General features: G+C 33.1%; 2 protein-coding genes across 18 annotated transcripts; both read right to left on the bottom strand.

The window, feature by feature from the left end:
- Positions 1-3874: 3874 nt before the first annotated feature.
- On the bottom strand, positions 3875-10869 carry LOC140880434 (uncharacterized). Of its 10 annotated transcripts, none has more exons than XM_073284877.1 (7): positions 10370-10869; positions 9567-10244; positions 6893-9251; positions 6697-6756; positions 6468-6588; positions 5592-5716; positions 3875-4435 (listed from the first exon to the last, which is right to left on the bottom strand). In XM_073284877.1, exons 1-3 carry the CDS (start codon positions 10536-10538, stop codon positions 7000-7002), a joined length of 3099 nt encoding a protein of 1032 aa, XP_073140978.1. In that variant the 5' UTR covers positions 10539-10869; the 3' UTR covers positions 3875-4435; positions 5592-5716; positions 6468-6588; positions 6697-6756; positions 6893-6999. The 10 variants fall into 10 exon arrangements, with proteins under 10 accessions (XP_073140978.1, XP_073140976.1, XP_073140969.1 ...); XM_073284875.1 differs by having other exon boundaries at positions 6893-8573; positions 8679-10244; XM_073284868.1 differs by having other exon boundaries at positions 3875-4151; positions 4338-4435; positions 6893-10244; positions 10370-10868.
- A 5239-nt stretch (positions 10870-16108) lies between these two features.
- Positions 16109-24045, bottom strand: LOC140877062 (uridine kinase-like protein 3). Of its 8 annotated transcripts, none has more exons than XM_073280540.1 (15): positions 23887-24032; positions 23570-23667; positions 22896-23060; positions 21902-21993; positions 20891-20960; positions 19629-19928; positions 19401-19480; positions 18720-18914; positions 18462-18545; positions 18325-18385; positions 17544-17604; positions 17305-17398; positions 17151-17223; positions 16760-16842; positions 16109-16561 (listed from the first exon to the last, which is right to left on the bottom strand). In XM_073280540.1, the coding sequence occupies exons 3-15, from the start codon at positions 23044-23046 to the stop codon at positions 16412-16414; spliced, it is 1494 nt and encodes a 497-aa protein (XP_073136641.1). In that variant the 5' UTR covers positions 23047-23060; positions 23570-23667; positions 23887-24032; the 3' UTR covers positions 16109-16411. The 8 variants fall into 8 exon arrangements, 7 of the variants coding, with proteins under 7 accessions (XP_073136641.1, XP_073136643.1, XP_073136642.1 ...); XM_073280542.1 differs by having other exon boundaries at positions 22896-23065; XM_073280541.1 differs by having other exon boundaries at positions 22896-23065; positions 23570-23653; positions 23887-24029.
- Between the last annotated feature and the right edge of the window lie 630 nt (positions 24046-24675).

Here is a 24675-nt window from a genome sequence, read left to right on the forward strand (position 1 = left end):
GTCTTTGAAGATTTTTATTCAAGATTTGTATACTCAGCAGAAATATTTGAATTTTGTTTAAATAAACATTTATATAAAAGTGTTTTTTAACAAAGTTTTATAAAATATTTTAATAATAATTTTAAGATTTCGATATGTGTTTGGATAATTATTTTATTAAAATTTATTTACAATTAAAAAATAATATGTATTATTTTTCATCATTCCTTTCAATTTTAAAAATATAAGAAAACATATCTCAATTTTTTTTTTAAGATTATACTTGAAAACATTTGTTTAAAATGTATTTCAAAAATATTTTACACAAAAATTGCCCAAATATATATTTTTTAAATATTTATCACTTATAAAACAATAAAAATAGTTTTAAAATATTTGTCCAAAGTCCAAACAGACTCTTGTTGACTTATTATCTTACTATCTTATTATATAGTAAAATTCCTTTAATTAACAATTTTCCAACTAATTAGTGAAGCTTGGGATTTATTTATGATTATATCATAATTTATTTCTCAACAAAACTAAAATTATTTAGCAAAATTAGTCATTTCATATGACCTTATTTTTTAAAATCTTTTTATGTTTTTTTATTTACCAAAAATAATACCCACTTTGTGTTATTTGAATCTTTGATTTTTTTTTAAATAAATTTACGAAAATGTCTTACATATGTAAAATTAATATATTTATGGTGCTTTGATGACTATTTGTTTATGTAGATTTTGGAAGTTATATATACATAGTTAAACAACCATCATTTCTTGAGCTAGTTTTTAAGTTGATTTAGGTCCAAATCCACCTTCTTAACATGGTATCAGAGTCCAGATCCACCTTTATGTGTTGAATTGCTCATGGTTGGGTCATCCGTTAATATCTTCATGCTCAACTTATTTTATTAATGGGCGTTTGAGATGTGTTAATTAAGATGTCCCACATCGATTGTGTAGAGTTTCTGGAAGTACAATATATAGACAAAGACAAATCTCTCCCATTAGAACCAATAGCGGAGCCAAGAATTTAGATTTACCCAAACTAGAATTTTTTCCTCCTTTAATCCTTCAATATTTTGAATTGAACTACTCGAGCTAATATCAGATTATTCCAAAACTATTCAAAATTAATATATATATTTTTTTTAAAAAAAAATGTGTGCCCCCGGGCGTTATGTGGCTCTACCACCGCTTAGAGGCTAGCTTTTGAGGTTTAGACATGGATGACAACGGGGCGAGTTTGGGGTGGGTTTGCCCAAACCCAGGACCCGTCCCACCCCGTGAATCTGGCGGGTCCAATTCGGATTGGACCCGTTGGATCCGCCATAATTTATATAATTTCAAATTTATTAAATAAAAAATTTTAAATGTTTAAAAAATAACAAAAAATCTTTAAATTTAATTTTCAACTTGACAAAAAATATTCTCACAAGTTAAAACTTATCAACTTGTATTTAATTAATAATTGTTAACCAAAAAAATTTAATGATATATTTTCATATTAAACATATCGTAATAAAATAAATTTATTTCAATTTAAAAATATTAAAAACTCAAATTATGAACAAAATATTAAATATTTAGTATAAAATATAATCACATATTATTAATATTACATATATTTATATTTATATATATACACATATATATTTTAGTTGATCCGTTTAGCCGAGGTCTAGACCCGTCCCGTCAGGGTAGATTGAATGTGGGATCGGGTCTAAACCTGACCCATTTTCATCCCTAGGTTTAGTTAGATCCAAGTCCAAATCTTAACATGTTATAAGAGAAAAATTTCATGGGTAAAGATTCTATCATTATGTGTTGGATTGTCATAATTGGGCCACCGATTATTCTCATAGATGGCCACAAGTAAATGTCTCCACAGCTCCAATCGTTTCATTTATGGGCGTGAGAGCGATTTTTTGGTGTGTTAGTTGCAGTGTTTTCATAACCGGACCGGTGATCGAACTGGTCTGCCTAAAAAAAAACAGTCCAATCGATCGGACCGTTTTAACCGGACGGTTGAACCAAAAAACCGTTTATATAATCTAATATAATAATATAATAAATAATATAATTTGAATTTTAAAAACTCAAAAATTATATAAATAGACAAAAAAATATATATTTAACATAGTTTGAAAGTTAAATAAATATGTAAATATATTCAAAAAATCAATTATAGTTATAAATTATTTAAATAATAAATTAGTTTATTTTAAAAAACAAATAATTATTAAAATAATTTTTTAAATGAAGTACAAATTCCAAATAATAATGCATTTTTTTAAAAAAAATTAAATTTAATGTTTTAAAAATAAAAATTTAAAAATTTAAAAAAATTTGAAAAATCGGTTTAACCCGTTGAACCGGTTTTCAGGTTCATGACCGATTGGACCGGTTTTTCGATTCTTGAAGACGTTCCGAACCGGGCCAGCGATCAGTTCCTGGTCGAACCGATCGGTCCGGTTCCAAAAACATTGGTTAGTTGTCCAACATTGGTTGGGTAAAGATACTAGAAGTTATATATATATGAAGTTAGACAATCTTTTAGCTTTTGAAAGTGAGTTAACTTCGAGTTCACTTTTTTAACAGAAACGTTACATTTTTTTTCATTTTTTAAATTTAACCATTTTTGTTGTTTTCGTTAAAAAAAAAAACGGATTGTAAACACGTGCACAAGATTATTCGTTATTATTATCAGTCAATCAAGAGGAAAACTTTGTTTTATTGATTACTTAGCTTACTTAAACCCTAAAGTATAATTTGTTTTGGTTTATAAGTCTCCCGTATCTATTGTATCTGATTGATACTTACCATTCGATTGGTGTTTGTAATTGGGTTTACACGATTTGCTTGTCTGAATGTCGGAACAATCCTAGTGATTGCTGCTTCATTATCACGAAATGATAGCATTAATTAGTCAATTAAGGCTCCATTTGGTAGGATTATTATTAATCCATGTATAATTTATCTTGTTTAATACTACGTTCTTTTCGTCATATTATTTATCCTTCTATTAAGTATTTATTTTACATCAATCAAATTATTAATTATTTATCTTACATCAATCAAATAATCGAATTTAAATTACTATATTACCCATTATAAATAATATTATTCATATTTTATTTATTATTAAAAAGGACAAAATGATAATTTTGTATTTTTATATAAAATTCAATTAATCAAATCAAATAAACTATAATATATCAATCAAATCAATTACTATATTCACTACCATTTCTTATTTATTTTTTATTACATTACATTACTTATCTATATATTATTTATCCTATCATTTCTACCAAACGGAGCCTAAAAGACATTACTTGATCCGTACAATTAGATAATTGAAGAAATTATATATTAGTGTAAAGAAACTATGATATAACTTATAACTGATGCATTATCATAAAGTATAGGATGTTAGAGATATATTTTTTTTTTTTTGAAAAAAGAAATAGCAACACTTGAATCACATTATACACCTATGAATGAAAACACCTGCCCTATGCATAATATACACAACACCAACAATGACTGCACCCATCGATTTCCATATCTATGGAAATATGATTTTTATTTTTTTTTTGGAGGAGATATAGAAAAATGGATTCCAGTAAACATGATACAAGAACTGTACGTGCAATCAGAATCCGCATGTGGTTATTAGCACTTAACAGAATTAGTTGATTTGTATGCTTCTTTTTTTTCCCCTTGAAATATACCTAAGAATTAATACAAGTATATTGTATGTATTTTTCAGTTGCAACGGACTATGAATATTAAGTACTGCCTTCATTGTATTCATTCTCAGCCCCTCCTTTGAGTATTTCAACCTTAGCACCATCTACCAAAATATTTTTATTTTTTATCCCATGCAGAAATAAATTACTCAATTAAATTTTTAATAAATGAATGACATTCAAGGGTTCAATTTAAAGTTATTTTTATCAAAGAAACTCACATTATAGTAAACTACACATGCTATAAAATTTATCATTAGATTTAGATTCGGAAGCTTAGCGGCTGGTGGGCTCGAGAGTGGCTTCAGCAGGTGGCTCAGCTTGATGCAATTCATATGGGATTGAGGCCCTTTTGTTTTTCTTCTGATATGCAATGCCATTGACAAAACCATGCTTTCGTGGAATCCAACATCTCAAGCAGAAAACCAGATTTCAGAAGAACATAGAAAATAAAATTCAATACATGCAAAAAACAATTTAAATCAACAAACAATCTTCATAAATGATAAAGTTCACTGGTATAAACTCGTTACATAAAAATTTGATGAAGTTGATTCTTGAAAAATAAAGGAACAGAAATACACACGAAGGAAAATACCTGCACCGAAATCCCGTGACTTGTAAATGGTTTATGAGCTCTTCGAAAGAAACATTCGGTTCATCACCATTACGCCAACAAATAAAATCGCATTCAATCTGCTGCATAGAAATCCAGATTTGAACATTCAGAAACTATGAATCTTTCACTATTTCACAAAAGTTGTAACAAAAAACCAAAGAGCAATTAACAAATCATAAAATTCATTTTAATCTGGCGTACAAATCCGAGTGTACTTAATGAGACATGGATAAAAGACGCCAAAACAGCATCGGCATGTACCCACGCCTTACTGTCGAGTAGAAACTTGCGATCTTTTTTGTTTTGTGTTTTGGGTTTTCAGAATTGAACGATTCGATTATTTTATAGGTTTGGCAAAGAGAGCATTAGTTTGGGAGACATGGGGGGAGGGAGTAGAGAAACATGCGAAGAACAAAAAGGAACGAGGAATTGGCAAAGACAGCGTTAGTCTGCGAGACATGGGGGAGAGGGAGTAAGAAAAGAGGGAAGAACAAAAAAGGACATGGAAAGAAGGGTATGACATATAGGTACATTACAAAACAGACCCATAAGGTGCCCATCTATAGTAAAAGATGTTATGACTTGCAGATAACCTTTTGCCTTTTAGAAAAAGAAAAAAAATTGTGTGCTTTGTTGGCTGGTTATTTGATACAACTGTTCTAGTCTCATCTCAAATAATTTGAATTTGTATTTTGTAATCATATTCAATTCAAGGTATTATAGGGTTTGAAGTATATTTTTAGATTCTTAAAAATGAGATAATAAAATTTGACTAAAATGAGCAAAAAAAATTTATTAGGAATTTAAAATATTTTTCAAAAAAAAAATAAAAATTCATTTAACACTAAAATATTGTAATTTTCAACTTATTTTAAACAAAATATTTATATGGATTAACAATTTATAAGAAGTCAAGTCCAGCTACATAAACACAACTACACAAGATCGTTAATGATAGCAAATCCTATATAATAATATGAAATACTTTAATATTCATATCAAATAAGCGTCCCACGACGCACAAATTGTTTTCTAATAACAAAACATTTATCTTTAGATTGTAGAATCCAATTCAAGATGTTATACTCAAATTATTGCCAGAAGTTTAATAGAGTAATATTTGTTTCACCAAAATATAAAAAAGGCATCACTCGTTTTTTGGCTTGTTAGTCCGTAAATCAAATTCCATGATGAAAAGAGTTTAGACAACAACAAAATACAGCAAAAATTTACCTGGTATTTATAGCTATATATTCATAGCATGGGCCCTCCACTTGAAATCATCATCGAGTTCATCCATCTGATGTCATTGATCCACCTAGTTTAATCGGAGTGGCAGAATCACCGTATCTGATTATCTGAATAAGAGACTCAATGAGGTAATCTCAAAAGAGATGCTTATTATTTCTTTGTGGCTTTATTATTTACAGCTGCATGCTTTGTCCCCGTTGTTTGGTATGAAAACCATTTTGGTCTCCATCGTTAGGGGCCAAAACCATTTTGAGCCCTCTTTCTTTCATTTCTGTGTCAAATTAACGTCGAGGACCAAAATGTACACTAACATATTCCTCATCTCTTAATCTTACGTGCTCACTGAGATCTCCTTTAGTAGTACTGAATGCTTGCTGATTTACCAAATCCTATAGATGGTGATAACGGTGTAACTCAAATTTTTTTTAAACCACACATTAGCTCAAGCGCTACGTTTTGATTGCTCTACTCAGTTGGGAAAATTATTGTACTCTAACACCTCCTATTTAAAATCATCTTGTTTTGTGGATTCTTTGTACTACCTCATCTAGGTTTTCCGTAAATAATTATATTACAATTTCTTTAGCTACCATGTTCTTCAGAGCTATAACCCTATCAGCCTATCTCCCTTTCTAACCACTCCTACTCCATCCCTCAACGAACTATCTATAACAATAGCAGCTCAATTTCTTGTTTCTACTCTTTCTTGTATAGCATGACTTAAAAACTGAGTTCTCTGTCACCTTTGCCCAACCCATTTTGTCACTTGTAAACCAAAATATTGAAATCTATTATATCATATGAAAATCATAAAAACATTTATAAGGTGAAAGATCACACAAAAACTTAGTAGCTTACCTGACTTAAGCTTCTAAAGTCTTCTCAGATATAGATGGCAACCAAAGAAACCCCTTAAACCAATATGCAAATATAAAGCCTGATCTCCCCCCCTCATTGTCAAAGTAGATCAAGGTCCACTCTGAACCGCATGAAAATAACATAATACATGAAAAGATAGAGTTCATGAAACAATAAACTAAACTATTGAATATATTTTAAAGAGCTACAAGCTTATCAGTAACCAAACCTTGAAAATGAAGCTCTGCATCCAGTCAAATGACCATTTGTTTCAGGCATTCGCCACTAACTGCATTGATGACTAAGATAAGAAATAACTAGGAACCCCGAAATAAAAATATGTCGTTTGTGTGTGTATGTTTGCCATGCCTTGCATATGTCATATAGAACAGATTCAAGTGGGAAAATGGAAATATGCAACAAACCTAGTTTCAGTAGTAAAACCAGTCATATTTTTGGAAATCCACAAATGCTTGTCTTTCAAATAAGCCAAAAGAAGTAACAACTCTGGCCCGTATTAATGGCAAGAGAACTACATTTTCTTTGGTCTTCGTCGTATGATTTGTATGGTTTTCATGACATCAATCAATTTTCCTTGCCATCCTGGGGTAGTTGAATTCTGACTGACTAATCCTCTTTCCTCCAAATCTGTCAAAATGCTCTCACCCATTGCTGAATTATTTTCAGAATAGATGGCATGGACGAGAACAGCGAATGTTGTGATATTAGGGCAGATGCCTCTCTGTTTCATCTCCTCATATAATTTGAAGGCATGTGAAGTATCGTGGGTTTTACAAAGGCCTGTTATAAGAACATTGTAAGCAACAACATCGGGCTTTGCTCCATGAAGTTCCATTAAATATTTCATGTTCAGTGCCTCAGAAAGTTTAGAATCTTTGCATAACCGATGAAGTAAGGTCGTGAAAGTCGAAAGTGTAGGAACGAGTTGTGCCCTCAGCATACAATTAACAACAAGAAGTCCCTCCTCTGTCTTCCCACACATCACAAGCCCTCGAACAATGGCACTCTCTGACAAACGGCAAGGAATGAGACCAAGTTCTTCCATCTCATCTTTCAGTTTGAAAGCTCCTTTTATATCTCCAGATTTACACATACTTGTGATCAAACTGCAGTATTGCCTAAAAGAAGGAACAAATCCATTCTTCAGCATCTCATAAAGAAGTGAACGACACTCTTGGAAACAAGATACTTTCTTAAGTCCGTTCAAAATAGAGGAGAAAATATCTGCATTTGGTGGAACTCCAACAGAGTTCATGACATTTAACAAGTCAATGGCCTTCACTAATTCAATTCTCTCGGTATACGCAGTAATCAACAAGTTTAATGTTAATTGATCTGCTGGAGTCCCCTGAGTGATCATCATTTTCAAAAATTTAGCCCCGACATCCAGCATGCCAGATTCACATAGCACGAGAATTAAAGAGTGGCATGTGAACTTATCAGGAAGAAAACCGCGTTTTAATATGTTTTTGTACAATGCAAAGCAGTCAGAAATATTCCGGCCTTTTGATTGCCCGTGTAGGAGGATATTGTATGTTGCCAAATTAGGCAACAAACCACTACCATCAATCATAGATAGGACATTGTGCAACTTAGCCACCAGTCCCACTTTCGAGTACGCATCTAAAATGGCATTGAACGTAATTATATCAGGACTAAGACCCTGTACCACCATATCTTCAAAGAAGTCAATAGCCACTCGCGGATGGCCAATTTTAACAAGACCACTAATGATACATGTATAAATAAACTGGTTTGGGGAGACATTTATTCCTTGCAGTCCCCTTTCCAACAGAAGAATTGCAGTAACAACTCTACCAGCTCTACATAAACCAGAAATAAGACAACCATATGTATAACTGTCAGGAAGCACATTATTTTCAATCATCTCAGATAAAAGGACTAGAGCTAGTTTGAATTTACCAATCCTACATATCTCAGCCAGCAATGTGTTGTATACAACAATGTCCACAGCACAAGGAATTTTTCGAAGTTTACTGAAGAATTGTACGGCCTCTTTCACATTGCCTTGTCTACACAATCCTTTCAATAGACTCCCGTATGTGTAGAAGCTAGGTTGATGACCTAAACAAGCCATTTCATCAAACAATTCAAATGCTTTCAATCCTTCTCCTATGTTTGCATAACCACCAACAATTACATCATAAGTGATGGAACAGGGAATCAGACCAATTTTATGGATGTGATGCCTAAAAACCTCAGCCTGTCGTACATATCCCCTTCTGCAAAGAGAGGATATCAGTAAGTTACAGATGAAAAGATCGGCACAATGTCCACTCTGATGCATGACTGTATACACTTTGATGGCTTCAATTATGTCACCATGTTTGCAAAAATTGTAAATCAAAGTTGAATATACAATGTCGTTAGGTCTGTTTCCTGATTTGTACAGTTTACAAATTATTTCCTTCACTATGTTTATTTTTCCTGCCCTACAAAATCCACTTACAAGTGCTGAATATGTAACAATGTCAGGATTCAACCCATCCTTTAACATTTTACCGAGTAAATGTACAGTTTCTGTCAGCATCCCATTTCTGCACACTCCATCTATTAGCATGGTGTACATCATACAATTGACATTAATCCCTTCCAGCTTTATCCAATCAAGAAGATATCTAGCCAAATCAAACTTAGCATGCTTACAGAGTCCATTTAAAATCGCTCCATAAGTAACCTCATTAGGTCGCAATTCCTTCTCACACATTTCCTCCAAAAGCTCTAACGCTTCAACAAAATCACCTGAACGACAATGTCCATGAATCAAAGCATTATAAGTGATGGCATTTGGTAAAACGTCAACCTTACGCATTTGGTTAAATATCTTTCTGGCAACTGCAATCTTATCCTCTTTAACAAACCCATTTATAAGAATATTATACGTCACTTCATTAGGAATTATCATCCTCTTCCGCATCTTTTTCAACAGTAAATACCCTTTGGTGCTCCTATTATTTTTACATAAATTATCTATAAGAATATTATATGTACACAAATCTGATTGCATACCCTTGCAATCCATGCGATTCAACAACTCAATAGCATCTTTATACCTACCATTCTTACAATACCAGCTGAGCACTGTATTGTAACTAACCACACTGGGAGCATAACCACTCTTCTCCATCTTCTTAAGTAAATAACCAGCCTTCTTCAGTTTCCCTTCCAAACAAAGCACATTTAGCAATATGTTGAATGTTCCGGTGTTTGGACATATGCCTTTCCCAAGCATTTCCCCAAAAAACAACCACACAGACTCAGCAAGCCGCCTTTTTGCCATAGCTGCAAGGATCATATTACAGGTAAATACAGATGCCAGAAATCCCCTAAAACCCATCAGGCGAAAAATATTCAGAGCATCTTTAGTTGCTCCCTTCCTGACATAAGCCCTTATTAACAGGTCAAATACAGCAGGGTTCGAGTTACACATATAATACGTGTCCATTAGAGCGGAAAAAACTGAGCTTGACATAGAACACCTTTCCAATAAATTCATTATTATCGATCTTGCACAATCATACATTCTCGCTCTAACAAGGACGTGGACCGTAATGCAGTACAAGTAATTTATTTGCGTTAGCTCCAAATCTTGTCGCTTCACAACCCACTCCAAGAATTTCAAAGCCAACCTTCCATGAACAGGCCTCAACGGCCTCGTTTTATATTTCATGAAATTCAACGATTCCCAACGACCAATTGTGAGAATTCTAAATATACTTCTAACCATTTCTTCACCTGTTTCCAAAAATCACCAAATGATCACAATTATTCCCGTATCTGTAGCAAGAACAAGTTCATATGACGGAAATGTGTAGGATTACAAATGAAAATAGTCATAAAAAGAAAGAGAAAAAAAATACCCGGAGGCTTTCGCAGGTTGGCTGGCGCCATGCATTTGTCATCATCCCTCGAATTTTTTCGAAAACCTTTGTGGAAGCCCAGACGAGAGAAAGCTCTGCTTTTTGATAATCTTTTGCCGTCAAGACTAGATTTTGCATTTGTATTAGAGCTCCTCCACAGTAAACTCATGCTGCTGTTACCGCTTGCAAATTGCGAGTCTTTAATCTAATTTCACGGGGAATCCCTGCAGCTAGAGGTTCCATGGTTGTATTTTTATCCACTTTATGGGAGAATCAGGCTACCCCCACAAGTTTTTTTGTCATCACTGAATCACTCAGCTGAAGCGGGTCGCCTATGGCACTGGCCCACCCGATGTCGGAGAATCGCCTCACCTTTCCATAGTTAACAATAAAACCTAGAAAATATTCGTGAATTCTGTCAAAATGACTTTTGTTGGGAGAAGTGTAGGGAGAATGAATGAAGAGGTTAAATTGAGAACATTTATTGGCTAGGTTTAGCAATCAACACCTGTTATAAAATATCGGTCTTTCTCGTTGGAGCCGTCCATTTGGTTACCCGCCCTCACAACATAATTTAAGTGGTTTGATTGAAATTTTTTCAACTAAATTAAAAGTGGGTCTAGGCGTGTCAGCTCGCGACGAGCTTCAGTTGGTCCGCCGGTCTGAAGAATTATTATTATTTTTTACTTTTATTGTGATGTATATTTTTTAATAATAAAAATTAATTTGATACATGAACTATTGATTAAATGTCAAATTGATACACGAACTTTTGTTAAAAGACTTAATTGATACATGTCCACTTGATTTTGACCAAATTATAATGAAGAAAAGAGTATAATATTATTTTGATAATACAAATTAATTAAAGTAATAATATTATTTTGTTTCAAAACAAGCTTCATCATTTTTGTCCATAAGAAAAATCGATAACGACTTTCAATTTATTATTAGTGGGTGTTTGGCTGAGCTTGAAGCTTATAAGCTCCACAAATCTGTTTGATAAATAATTTTAAAACAGCTTACAAGGTGTCAAAATAAGTTGTTTTTAAAAAAGTAAGGGAGATGATATTTTTTTTCAAAAAGATCTTATTTTAATAATTCTCTTATCCACAATATCCTTTTATATATTCATTAATTATCGTCTTATCCACCACAGAATTTACAAACCTAACAAATCTATCTCTACGCTGCGACTTCCTTTCTTAACAAGGTTTTTGTTCTAACTTTTTATATTTTTTTTCTTAGGATTTTTTAAAAAAATGTCCGACATATTATTGAGTAGTATTTAACTACAATTTTTATTTAAAATATTAATGATACATTAAATTTTTAATTTATTTTTTCAATTTTTCTAAATTTAAATATAAAATAGATTTAATTATATATATAAGTTTAACATTTATTTATAAAAGTGTAAAACTACTTTGTTTGTTTATATATATATATATATATATATATATAACTATTCCATTACATTAATAATATCATACTTTTTTTGATAATTTTGTTAATAAAAAAAATCTTAAAATATCAAACTCATAAACATCTTTAATTTGTTTAAAATAAGTTTATCCAAACACTTTAACATCCTATTTTTAATATAAAACCAAACAACTTATAAGCTCTTAAAACAGCTTATAAGTTCTAGGAGCTTATAAGTTGTTTTTAATAAGATTAGTCAAATACTCTCTTAGGTAGTGTTTGCAAACTCTAAAAATAAATGATTATGGAGATTCTCTTCACAATGAAGAGAATCTCCATAATCACTTATTTTTAGAGGTTGCAAACACTACCTTAGTCATTATCTTTTATAAAATTATTGTGTTTAAATAAATTTTCAATTTTTTTTATTATTGATTAAAAAGCATGTGTTACGTTATGGCGGAATTTAATTGATTTTTGATGAGTTTTTCTTATAAATATAATTTCAAATTTGAAATTAATTTTTAGTAGAACTTACGTAATATTTTTTTAAAAAAAATAATATATTCAATAAATTTTTACATATTTAAAATATTAAAAAAATATTTTTTCACAATCACTATTTATTTAATATTTTTTTCATAATATTATCGAAAAAATTGTGTATACAAAAATCAGAATTTTAGCTAATTTTTTTTATTTTCTATGATATCAATGTATTTATTTACGATTATTTAGATATTGTATGTCTTAATATAATTTATCTAATCCTTCTCGTTCAAATATATAATCTATTTAATGTATCTAATATAATAAATATTATGTACAAATAAAATTTTAATCAAATCAATTTTTACGTATAAAATATAATATACAAATATATTTAATTAAAATTAAAAATAAAATGTGTATTTTGTAATAAATGACAAATTGGATATTTTACATAAATATCACCGAAAATTGATCGAAATCCGACAGACATGTACCAATTAAACCATTAACAAAAGTTTGTGTACCAATTTGACATTTAACCAATAGTTTGTATACCAAATTAATTTTTATTCTATTTTTTAATGAAAGTTATGAATTTTTTTTGTATTAATTACTGTATATAAAATTTACACGTATGAAATCAATAATTAATTTTTTATTAATATATGTAACTATTAATATTTATTTATTAAATGAAATTTATAATTAATTATAATAATTTTTATTTATTTTTATTTATAGTGAGTCAACCTGCGGGCCGACCCGCAACCCATCTTGGGTTGGGTTGAGGATTTCCGGCCTGTCGGGATGGTGGGCCGGCCCGCCCTCGACCCGCCAAACGGTGGGTTTTTTGTGGGTCAGCCCACTCCACCATGGGTTGGCCCGTCTGACTGCTCTAGTCGTCACTCGAGGCTGTAAACGAATCAAATAAAGTAGAATTTTAAGAATATTTTAATATTCAAGTTCGAGCTCAAATTCGAATACATATAACCAAAGCTCCCACTTTCATTATTCTCGGCTGAGTTCGAGCTTCGAAATTTTCGAGCATTTTCAAGCCACTGCCAGAATTATGGCTCGTTGAAGCTCAACTTTGGCTCGAAAAAATAGATCCAGATTAAATCATATCATAAACATGGAACAAATACAATTATGCAGCTAAAATTATTATTATTATTATTGGTGATACCCCGAGAAAATCCCAAGCTAACAACGGATCTGGGTCAGGCCAATAGATCTGAGTAAGAGGGGATGGATAAAGCCTGGGTAAAGATAGGGCAGAGCTTGAAAGTTGTACGCCTGAGTGGAAATGAATCAGAACTCGAATTGTCACAATCTGGAGGGTCTAGGTATGGTTATGCAGTAACTCGGTGTGAACTACTCGGGACAGCGAGCTAGGCTCTAGTCCAACCCGACTATTTTAGGGAGGAGTGATGATACCTCTGGTCCGAGGAAAAAATGGTTGTGAACCCAGTTTCATATGAGAAACCCGGGAAGGGGAAAAACTCGGGGTGTTGTATCAAGCCCGGGGAAAGAAATAGTAGAGCCCGAGCTATCGCCTAAGGTCTGAAGTTTATACGACTAAGTCAAATCTTGCATAATCATCGCCTACTATTCAAGAGCATTGCCTTCCCACATTGCCATTTGCCACGCTTCCGAGCACTACGACAATATCACCCACGATTCAGGATCGTGGCCACTACTGGGAAAGCTAGAGGAGTCCCTCCACTCTAAGGTCTATAAACCGTCAGACAGGTATCATAGAGGGTATGTTCACTATTTTCCAAATTAGCATATATTCTCCATATTTTCCTAAACTCACTTTTTCTTTTAGTTTTTTTGCTGACTTAGGCATCGGTGGGGCACCGAAAAGCCCCCGAGTTCTTCTCCTTCCCGGGTTTCTCATCTGAAACTGGGTTCACAACCCTTTTCTGCTCGGACCTATCACCCCGATCCAGACCTGATGATAGCTTGGGATTTTTCAAGGTATCACCACTTCTTCCTAAAATAGTCGAACTAGAGCCTAGCTCGTTGTCCCGTCCCGAGTAGTTCACACCGAGTTACTGCATGACCATACCTAGACCCTCCAGATTGTGACAATGCAAGCTCTGATCCATTTCCACTCAGGTTGTATATAACTTTCAAACTCTGCCCAGACTTTATCCATCCTTCTTACTTAGATCTATTGCCCTGACCGGGATCCGATGATAGCTTGGAATTTTGCCCGTATCAACACTTTTTTTTTCTTTTTCTTTTTCTTTTTTACGGAATAAGAGCGAGATTTTGCTCACAAATTGTAAAAAATTATTCACCATAAATAGAGAACAAAATTTGGGGTATTTCTTCGACGAATCCAATTTTCAATAAGAAAGATATACACTTACAGCAATGAGAAAGAGATGGTGGGAAAATAGAAGAAGGCAAGACTCAAGAGGCGAAGGGGCTCCCAAGAAGAACGGAAGCTGCAGGTTTATCATTTAGATGGAGTGAATGAGAAAGAAATGGGCCGAAAAGCCCAGAATCAAATGACATAAAAAATATAATTAAAAATATACTATCAGATAATATTTATTTATTATTAATAAATAAATATATAAAGATATTATAAATAAAAATTTATTTATTTTATGATTTCTTTTAAAAAAATTTAAAAATTATTCCGTGTGATGTGCATCACACGAGTGTGAAATACTAGTTTCTATTTCAGATTTTTTAAAATTTAAATTAGTTTCAAACATATTGTAATAATCTTATAATTTAATGTTTAAGTCAAATTAAATTATTTATGAAAAAGATGATAGAACTTAATCAATCATTTAAAGTTTTATATTTCAATAATATCGCGCAACGAAGGGATGTTTCACTGATGAGATAGTATGGTTCCAACGTAGATGAGACGTTTCAATAATGAGAGAGCATGGTTCCAATGGAGATGAGACATTTCACTAATGAGTGAATATGTTCCCAATGCGGATGAGAAGTCTCAATGAGAAAATATGGACACGAGTTCAATAATTTTAAATACAAATCAAATATTTTTTTTGGAAAAATTGTAAATTTGGTCATGTATGTTTGTCACTTTGCGATTTTGGTTCCCTGCGTTTTCATATTTTAGTTTTAGTCCTATATGTTCCGATTTTTGGCAATTTCGGTCTTTTTTATTCGAAAATGCTTACGTGGCACTGTACACGTCTGCTCCACATCAGCACTAAATTGGAGCCACATCAGCGCCACGTCGAAAAAATGACTAAAATTGCCAAAAATCAAAGATAGCGGACTAAAACTAAAATCTAAAAATATAAAGGATTGAAATCGCAAAGTGACAAACATATAAGACCAAAAAAACAATTTTTCCTATTTTTTCCCGCTAGACTCAATTGAGTTATAACTTATACAACATCATATGAGTTATAATCTTGACGTTTTATATGTTTAAAGTTAAATTTTATAAGTTAATTTCGTGATTAGCATACCTAAGAAACATTATCATATCCAAGCTCAAATTTCCATGAAATTAAAATTTGACCCCCTAAACTTAATCAGCCTTATGGAAGCTGTCTTAGAATTTATATGAATCTCAATGGTTAAGATGGATTTGAAAATTGAGCCCAACAATTTCAAACTCAATCCCTTTAAAATTCAATCAACTATTCAATTTTTTTTTATTTTTAATCTGATCAACTTTTGTAAGTTGTTAGACTTCTTTTCCATAAAGCAAGAATGATTTGAAGAATTACAAGTTTATGATCTCAAGGTAACTTTTCTCGTGTTGGATGAAACAAATCTGTCATATTTTAATGAAAATTGGCATCATTCACATTTTCGTTTACATTTAACATATTTTTATAAGCCGGCACGCTCTTGTTCAAGAGTTTACTGAAGAGTCAATGCCAATAATCTCATACTATATTTGAGAGAATCAACCAGGTAACGTACAACAGAATACAATATGAGGAAAAATGATATGAAAAATAAGGATCCCAACTCTCGAATGATGCCGAAATGTGTGAAACACATTATTATGTGAGTCAAAATTAATTTTTTTAAAAAAAGAACACAGTTTTATTAGACTTATGGCCGGGAGGAAATATGTTGTTGCAATCTCATTCAAGTCGATTTATTTGTCGTTCACTCGTCGTCAGTGCCGAAATACCGGTCACCGAACTCACCCATACCAGGGACAACACGGAAATCTTCATTCAAACCGAGTTCAATCTCGGACGTCACTATCTTCAGTCGAGGAAAACGTTTGCAAACTTCGTGTACTCCTTTAGGTGCCTGCATATACAAAGTAATTTGGAAAGATCATTCGTCGACACTTGATCGGCCAAAGACTCAGACATGTCTAGCAACAGTACTTGCATAAACCAACGAGAAAATAGCTACAAGCTCTCTATAGCTACAGGATGAAAAAGGAAAAGAAAAAGGCTACGGAGAGAGGGAAAGTTCAAACTGACTAATGGCCATTGAACTTACGGATATAAGATTAAGGAATATGATGTTGGACTCCGGTACACCCTTCTTAATAAGCAGAGTAATAGCCTGAATAGCAGAATTTCCTGCAATTGGATGACGATTCACAACGATAAAGAGAATAACGTAATCAGTATCACACCAAAAAAAAAAAAAAAAGAAAAAGAGAAAACGAGTACAGGAGGATGTGGGAATTTCATCAAGTGGGATACATATATGTAGAAATTTTGGGGATGTGAACTAAAAAAATTTCCATTTTGAGTACGGAGCACCATCTAAAACCACAAGTTCTTTTTCTAATAACAAATAGATCTTCGAGATGAATGCAAAATCGATGGCGTAAAATGATATATCCGAGCACACTAAGAATTTTATACAACACAAGTGGGCTAACCTGTGCCTAATATAGGATCCAATAACAAGACTTGTCTATCTGAAATATCTGTTGGCAGTTTTTCATAGATCAGCTGCATAAAAATGCAGAGCACTTTATCTAGCCAAAAACAAAAACACAGGCTTCACACAAAAATAAATGACTTTTCACTAACTTCTTGACCATTGTCGCCTTCCCTATGAATCAGAATTTTGCCAATCTTGATCCCTTTGCAGCATGCTCGCAAGGCATTTTCCATGCTCTCCCCGCTGCAAAAGTTTGAAATTATTTCAAGAGTGAAAACCATAAATACTCGAGACGTGACCGGAATGCATTAACCATCAAGTAGGCAATACAAGAAATCCTCACAGAAAAATAATAGAATTAAAAAAAGTAGAAGGATCATCATTCTACCTTCTGATCACAGAGACACCGCATAATCTCTTACAAAAGTCTACTCCAGTGTACACGGATCCTGCATAAGCAGAGCCCTTCATGTAAAGATAGTGTAGCATTGTTAAGAATACAGAACTATTGAGAAATAACACGAAAATGACATGGATCAACAAATGCAAACGACATACATTTTATAAAAGATGCACAGTACAGCAGCAGCACAGCACTTTGCAAGTCAACTTTAAAGAACGTTGAGATGTGTTCAGAAATGAATTCATAAGCCACATGATTGATGGAAACGTAGTTACAAGTAACAAGACAATACATCAGGAATTTCAATTATATGAACTGTGATTTTTATACTGGCTGAAAAGATACTATATATATATATATATATGGACCCAGCAACGATCAGAAAAATTCGCAAAAACAGATGAGCGGAGCACAAGTTGAAGCAGGAAAAGGTAATAGATTAGAAACAAACAATGCATAAACTGAGAGAGAATTTACAGCTTAAAAAAAAGTCGAAAGGTTTCAGATGAGTTAACCTCGTAAATTTTCACAACTTCCTAGTATAAATTATTGCATTTCAGCATGGATCTTTTCAATTTTCGATCATTGTTTTTGCTATTTTGTATTGAAACCTATGTCTCTTCATAAAAAAATTAACAGCTACCTTTGAGAATTGAGCCTTACAAGGAACACTCGGTAACAGACTATGGCAGTGCCTTCAAAGAGTACATTCATTTTCAAGGAATGATGATTGACTGATCATAGATAATTCATGACAGGGGCTTACCAGTTGGAGTAATTACAGGCTTCTCTGTGAATGGCAGATGCCCAAGACCATGTTCAACAACCTAATTGACATGTGGAAGAAAGGTAAGTCCATATTGAAAAAAGATTTGGCCAATAACTTAGACAGACAAAGCCTACCAAGCGAATCAACCGGTCAGAATAAAATACAAAATCGTGTTTTGTTGCTTCAGCATCACGTATCAGAGTGTGCATGCCACGTATCTAGATTAGATAACAAGGATTTCAGATTATCAAAAGTAAATAAAAAGATTAACATGTGACATCACAACTATAATCAGAAATCATATTCTTCTCGTAGAACCAAAGGATGATCGACTTGATAAATATCAACAAGTGGTAAGCTGAGAAATTAAATTAATACGAATGCCACTGTACCTGAAATGTTGATTGAATTACATATAAATTAGGATATATTTTACAAAGATCGTGTTGGCCAAGTTTAGTCCGAATATGTTGGACGATCAAATCAATAGCAACATGATTGTCTCCACCACGCGGAATAATGATGTCCGCATATTTCTTTGTCGGAAGTATAAAATCATCAAACGCAGGCTTCACAAATTTAGAATACTGCAGACAGGTGACACCAAATATTAATGATGTATTTATCACTCCAAAAAAAAAAATACAAACTGTAAATGAAAACGAAATTGACAATGGGGAAACTCCAAAAAATTTGAAGATTAAAAATTAAATGAGTTCATGACGACAGCACACAACAGAAATTTAAATAAAATAAAATTATTAAGATACAAAGACATAGTGATAATTTAGCCAGTGGAGTAGAGTACACTTGAAAAATGGCAAATGCATCTCAAACATAAGATTGGGAACCACATCATATATTATTATCGTCATAGCAGTTTAAAATTACTCTCAAGAAAACAAAAAGTTACAGAAATAAGTAAAAATACACAAAAATTTAGCGCTACTAGTTCAAAACAACAGTTAGTCCATGTATGAAATTGGCATTGTTTCTCTTAAAAATGCACACACAAAGTAAGAGCAAAATAATAGGTTCATTATTTATAAACAAGGGAAAATGTATGTTTCTACCTGATCAAGTACCATACCAATGTCTCTACCCTTTTCTACTGTGTCACGCCTTATTCTTCTAGCAAGACGCACATCAGCATCTGCACTGAGAGTTTGATATTGTGAAAATTACCATACAAGTTGATAGCCCAGTGACAGCTCTTTGTTATGAAAAATGAGAAAAGATGGTTGACATGATGAAGGCATTTATAAACGTGCAAAAACAAATGGAAAAGGCAGAAAGAGAACCTGTGTCAACAAATATCTTCATATTCATCATATCCCGCACGCGAGGATCGTGAAAGATAAGTATACCTTCTAAAATAATGACATCTGAGGGGTTAACCTTGCAAACATTAAGAAAGGGGTATGATTTAAACGATATAATGAAAAACGATGACAACTTGAATAACATGTGCCAGAAAATTACTCTCCGGGAAGGAAAGACGTTGTTTTTATAACTCTTGAAATCATATTTTGGAATATCCACTGGTTGACCATGCTTTAATTTCTGCATTACACACAATAATTGTTCCGTGCTGAATGCATCTGCCAACAATAAATATATCAGAGAAAGCTCAAAATTCCAGTGATGAACCAACCCCGAAATTGCAAATGGCGATCCACAAGGAAAGCATTCACGTATCAAAAAATAAATAAATTATACGCTTGGTTGTTTATTCATATAACCAAGTCATATGTCTCAAGTCTCAACCAGAGGATTTTAAGGGCACATGCTGAAACATGACGAGAGAGTAAACATAAATGCCGAATAAACCAAATGTTGGTTATCTTTTATTTGAATTTTATTTTATGAAATTATCATATCAATAGTTGTCTGTCATATACTCATATTAACATTTTAATAAGCTTATTATACATCATGTATTGATGATTTAACTCATATTGCCATCGAAATAATATTAGTAATAAGTTTACTAATAGCCCAATGCTAAAAATGAGTCACCAAAAGATCCTTATTAGAAATGTTTTTATTGCGTTTAGATGAAAGGAATTGATTTGGGGAACGATTTGAAATATGGATTTCACTGCCACCAATGTTGGATGAATTTGAATTTTTTTTTTTATAATTACTATTAAATTGAAAGAGATGAATTTGAAATCCTCTTGATTAAACTTATACCAACAACCATAATGCATTTGAAATCCATAGAAAATTTCAGATTGCATGTGTGCGCCATTAAGAGACTTCATAGTAGCTTTGTGCAACAGAACTAGAAATTATTTGAATAACTGTGAATTGCAAGATTGTACTCTCGGGTTAGTTGTGATTCCTACAGAGTTATGGACTTCTGGTGATTTGTCTCTTTCATATCTGGTTGTCCTATGCATTTGTCTGGCTACAGCTATCTAGATATTCATGACGCGTATGGACTTTCCAAAATCCAAATGAGAAATAAGACTTATTTTGAATAAGCAGAAAAGTCATCCAAGAAACGAAAAATGTCAGGGTTCAAGGATGCAAGTTTCCAAGTTAAAACAGAACTAACCAGGATGGTCAAAGTTGTATTCATGAACTCTTTGAAGTTCATCAGGTGTCAAATTGTGATAAAAAGAATCCTGCGAAATTACCACCAAGTGTGTCAGCCAGACAATTAGTTGTCTATTAAATACGAGTTAAACTAATTGCACGCTCTCGAGAGATTTGCACACACATCATGATACAACTGATATTCCAGAACATAACCAACCATCCGAACAAATCAAGTTGAAGCACTGTCAGCATTCAATAGCGAAAAAAGGAACGAAATTGCATTCCAACAAAATTCATTTTCCAAAAAAATTTGGGGAAAATATAACAGAATTCATTTTCCAAACTCTTCAACAAAGCGGAGAAATGTAACACCTGTGATAAATAAAAACACCTAAATTAATCAGAGATGAGAGAACAATAGGAAACAATCCAGATGAATACATAAGCAACATAAACCAATTAACAAGACGTCTAAAACCATCTAGGGTTTATATAAGAAAATCCATAAAAGTCTATCATTTAAAAAAAAAATTAAATCTCCAGATTGACTACACCCCACTAAATCTCAACAAAGAACTCATGACATACTGGTAAAATAAAATTACTTATATCTATGTGTATGTGTGTGTGTGTACACACACCCATTAAGCTAGAGAAAAAATTGAATGCAACAGCATTTCGAATTCAGACTAGAATGCGGAAGATATTGACAAAATCATTAGAATCCTTAAACAATGACAGCAAAATTTTTCTTCCATACATCAACAATTACGAGGTCATCAGACACCTCACTTCATAAATTAGGAAAAAATAGAAGTTAAGAGCATAAGAGACGCTGGTAGGTTATAGAATTAGCCTTAACCCCTTTGATTCTGTAAAAGAAACCAGGAAACCAATTTCTGTGCAGGTTGTCAATGAATATAAAGCACGAACCACAAATGTAGGTTCAAACTGCAGAAACTTCATAAGGGAAAGAAAGGAAAATGAATATTGTACTCACAATGAAATTGCAAATACAGTGTGATACCTGGTTGACAAGAACGACTCGCTGATCATGAAGCTGCTCAATAATCATATCACAAACAGTAGTCTTCCCAGATGCTGCGCCTCCGGAAACTCCTGAGAAGCAAAACATTCAAGATTACCAACAAAAGACGCTTTTGGGAAAAAAATAAGGTGCAGGAGATCACAGGAAAAAAAATATTACAGTGGGCTTTAACTGGGGGCAAAGATATGAAATTACTTCAATTTCTCGAGGAGAATTCAACTGATGTATCTATTATGTGGCAGTTTTTTATTAAAACGAAATCAACACAACCATTCGCTGTTTCAAATTTAAGTTTAAGATCAGCAATATTTGTACTTAAACCACATACATCAGCAATATTTGTACTTAAAACCACATACAGCTTGATTTCATTTAAAAAAAACACTTTAACTTGCTCCAAGAAATATTTCATGGCAAACAAGTAGTAAACCTGCCTTGATCGACCCAATGACAACCATTAGCTGAATTAGCCAAATACGTGTGGTGTTGCAAACAATGTAACAAATTCACCACAAATCAAAAAGGCTTTAAATCATACAATTCCCAGTATCAAAAATTATGTGGCCAGTGTAAGTGTGTAATGGTGAGGCTGGCACAGCAAACAAAAGTTTTATAATGCAGTCTCTTAATCCTTTCAAAGCTTGTATATTTGGCATGCATTGATATTTGATGCTGTGGAAAATGTTGACACTTGTGGTTTTTCATTGCTGCAATCAGGAGGTAAAATGGAAATTTGCAACCTTTGAACTAGCATATTTGGTTATGATATCCATTCTTTTCTAAATCAAGAGGCCAAGCACCAGTTAGTGTTTATCTATATCTTCTTAGAGTGATTTATTTGGACCTTATTGACACAACTGATACTTAGAAAGACAAGACCAGGATTGATCTTCCCTCCATCGTAGGATCACAAATCCAAGATAGCCACATTTTAATCCTTCGTTATTCACAAAAATGGAATGTAATTTCACACCTATTACAAACGGTTGCTTGGCATTTTCATTAGAAGATGTAACAGGTTGGTCGACGATTGAAGAACTTGCATCTGTGTTTTCTAAATGAAATCCAGAAAAGTGAACCCCGGATGAAGCTTCTATCAGATCTTCAATTGCCTTTGAACCCATTTATCAAGCTTTCCCTGCACTATCAAACACTCACAAGTAAGAACATGAAATGCAAAAAAAGGCATTGAACTGAAGATTTATGGAAATGAAGCATTGAAAATCCATAGGATTGGTGGCGTGATTACAGCAAAAATCGTCAAGAGGTAACTTGGGGCATCATTTATAAGAGAAAACAAAGCCAAACGTCCACCTATTGGTCTTGCAAAGAGGGATATATTCCAAGATAAGAGATGTTATTACTCAAGCAAAAAAGATAAGATTCACTGTCACATCTATTCTTAATGTTTTTTATCCCATACAAAATTCTAAATTTCCCACGGTTCAGATATTTCAACCACCACAGATAATAAGATTAGGAAATGGCACCAGATCCAACACATTAGAAAAATGTAAACCCTGCCAAAGAAGCCACCAAAAAAAATTCAGAAGCATTATTCCACCAGAACACTAACTTAACAAGAAAAAGCTTCCCCAGGTATCCAAAAGGGAGGGAAAAGATGGAAGACAGAAAGATCCAACATACCAAATCAGAAACAAAGAAACGATCCACTTGAACTAGACGCAGAGAACCAAATCACAACATCAACAAACCCAAGTTTCGCCATCGCTGCATTTGCAGTTCTACGCCCGTCACATAAAAATATTCAAAATACGCATTAAATTAAAACCAAAACAATCATCCGATTTATTATTACTAGATTGAAAAACAAGACACAAACAAATCTTTTCACAAACAATAATGAGATTCATCGTAAGAAACGTGATCTTATTAGCGCCTCACATACACAAAAATTGATTCAATGTAGCAATTTTTTGTAGCAATGATAAGACATTAAATACCAGGTAAGTAATAAATTATGATCCAACAATCAATCAATTATTGTGGCCTTTTAGCTTCTTTCGCCTCGATTTTGGGATTTTGCGAACAGTGCAGAGAGGAATCAGTGGCCAGTGGGAGACACTTAGGTTATACTGATAGACAACGCACATCTGATGCGACCAATTTATAGGGAAAATTTTGATATTTAAATTGCTCGAGTGGGGCTTATTATTTGTCCAAAATACATGTTTGCCCAAACATGAAAAAACACATTTTCCTTAATTTGATTTGCTTGCCAGATATTTTTCCTCTTCGAAGCAGCGGTGTGTGATATTTATGTGGAATTTGTTTGTACAGGCTTGAGGTAGACCAATATATGTGATGATATCCCAAAAATTTCCTTCCAGCGTGTGTATTCTTCGTCTGTGTTTGCCTGAAAGTCATGGAAAAAATCGGTTAGGGGCGCCAGGATTTCTCCCGGCGTGACCCCTTCGATGCCTAAGTCAGGCAGAGAAACATGGGAGAAAATTAGAAGAAAACGTGAGAGAACATCATGGGGAAGAAAGTGTCTCTTCCCACGTTGTCTGTAATCAAGAAGAGAACAGTCTATATAATAAAAACTTCCCTGTCCTTCAGATAGTTGAGAACGTGTGTTCATGTCAGACGTGTAGTCCCTAGTGTAAGCCCATAACTCAAAGGGCAAGGCCCATGATCTGATTGGATGCGGCCCATGATCACATAATACTGACAAGTCCAAGCCCGATTATAGATAGTGAATATATGCGAGGCCCATATCCAATAATAATTGC

This window comes from Henckelia pumila, chromosome 2 (assembly GCF_033568475.1).
Source record: "Henckelia pumila isolate YLH828 chromosome 2, ASM3356847v2, whole genome shotgun sequence".
Classification (NCBI taxonomy): domain Eukaryota; kingdom Viridiplantae; phylum Streptophyta; class Magnoliopsida; order Lamiales; family Gesneriaceae; genus Henckelia; species Henckelia pumila.

Bases quoted from the DNA above. Each gene is read 5' to 3' on its own strand.
- LOC140880434 (XM_073284871.1), bottom strand. From the start codon at position 10,538: ATGAGTTTACTGTGGAGGAGCTCTAATACAAATGCAAAATCTAGTCTT. The intron at 10,245-10,369 runs GTATTTTTTTTC...TTTTGGAAACAG, and splicing joins CAACCTGCGAAAGCCTCCGG to GTGAAGAAATGGTTAGAAGT.
- LOC140877062 (XM_073280538.1), bottom strand. From the start codon at position 23,046: ATGGGTTCAAAGGCAATTGAAGATCTGATAGAAGCTTCATCCGGGGTT. The intron at 20,961-21,901 runs GTATCACACTGT...GTAATTTCGCAG, and splicing joins GAGTCGTTCTTGTCAACCAG to GATTCTTTTTATCACAATTT. The intron at 17,399-17,543 runs GTAGAATGATGA...AAACTTTTGCAG, and splicing joins GGTGTCTCTGTGATCAGAAG to CGGGGAGAGCATGGAAAATG.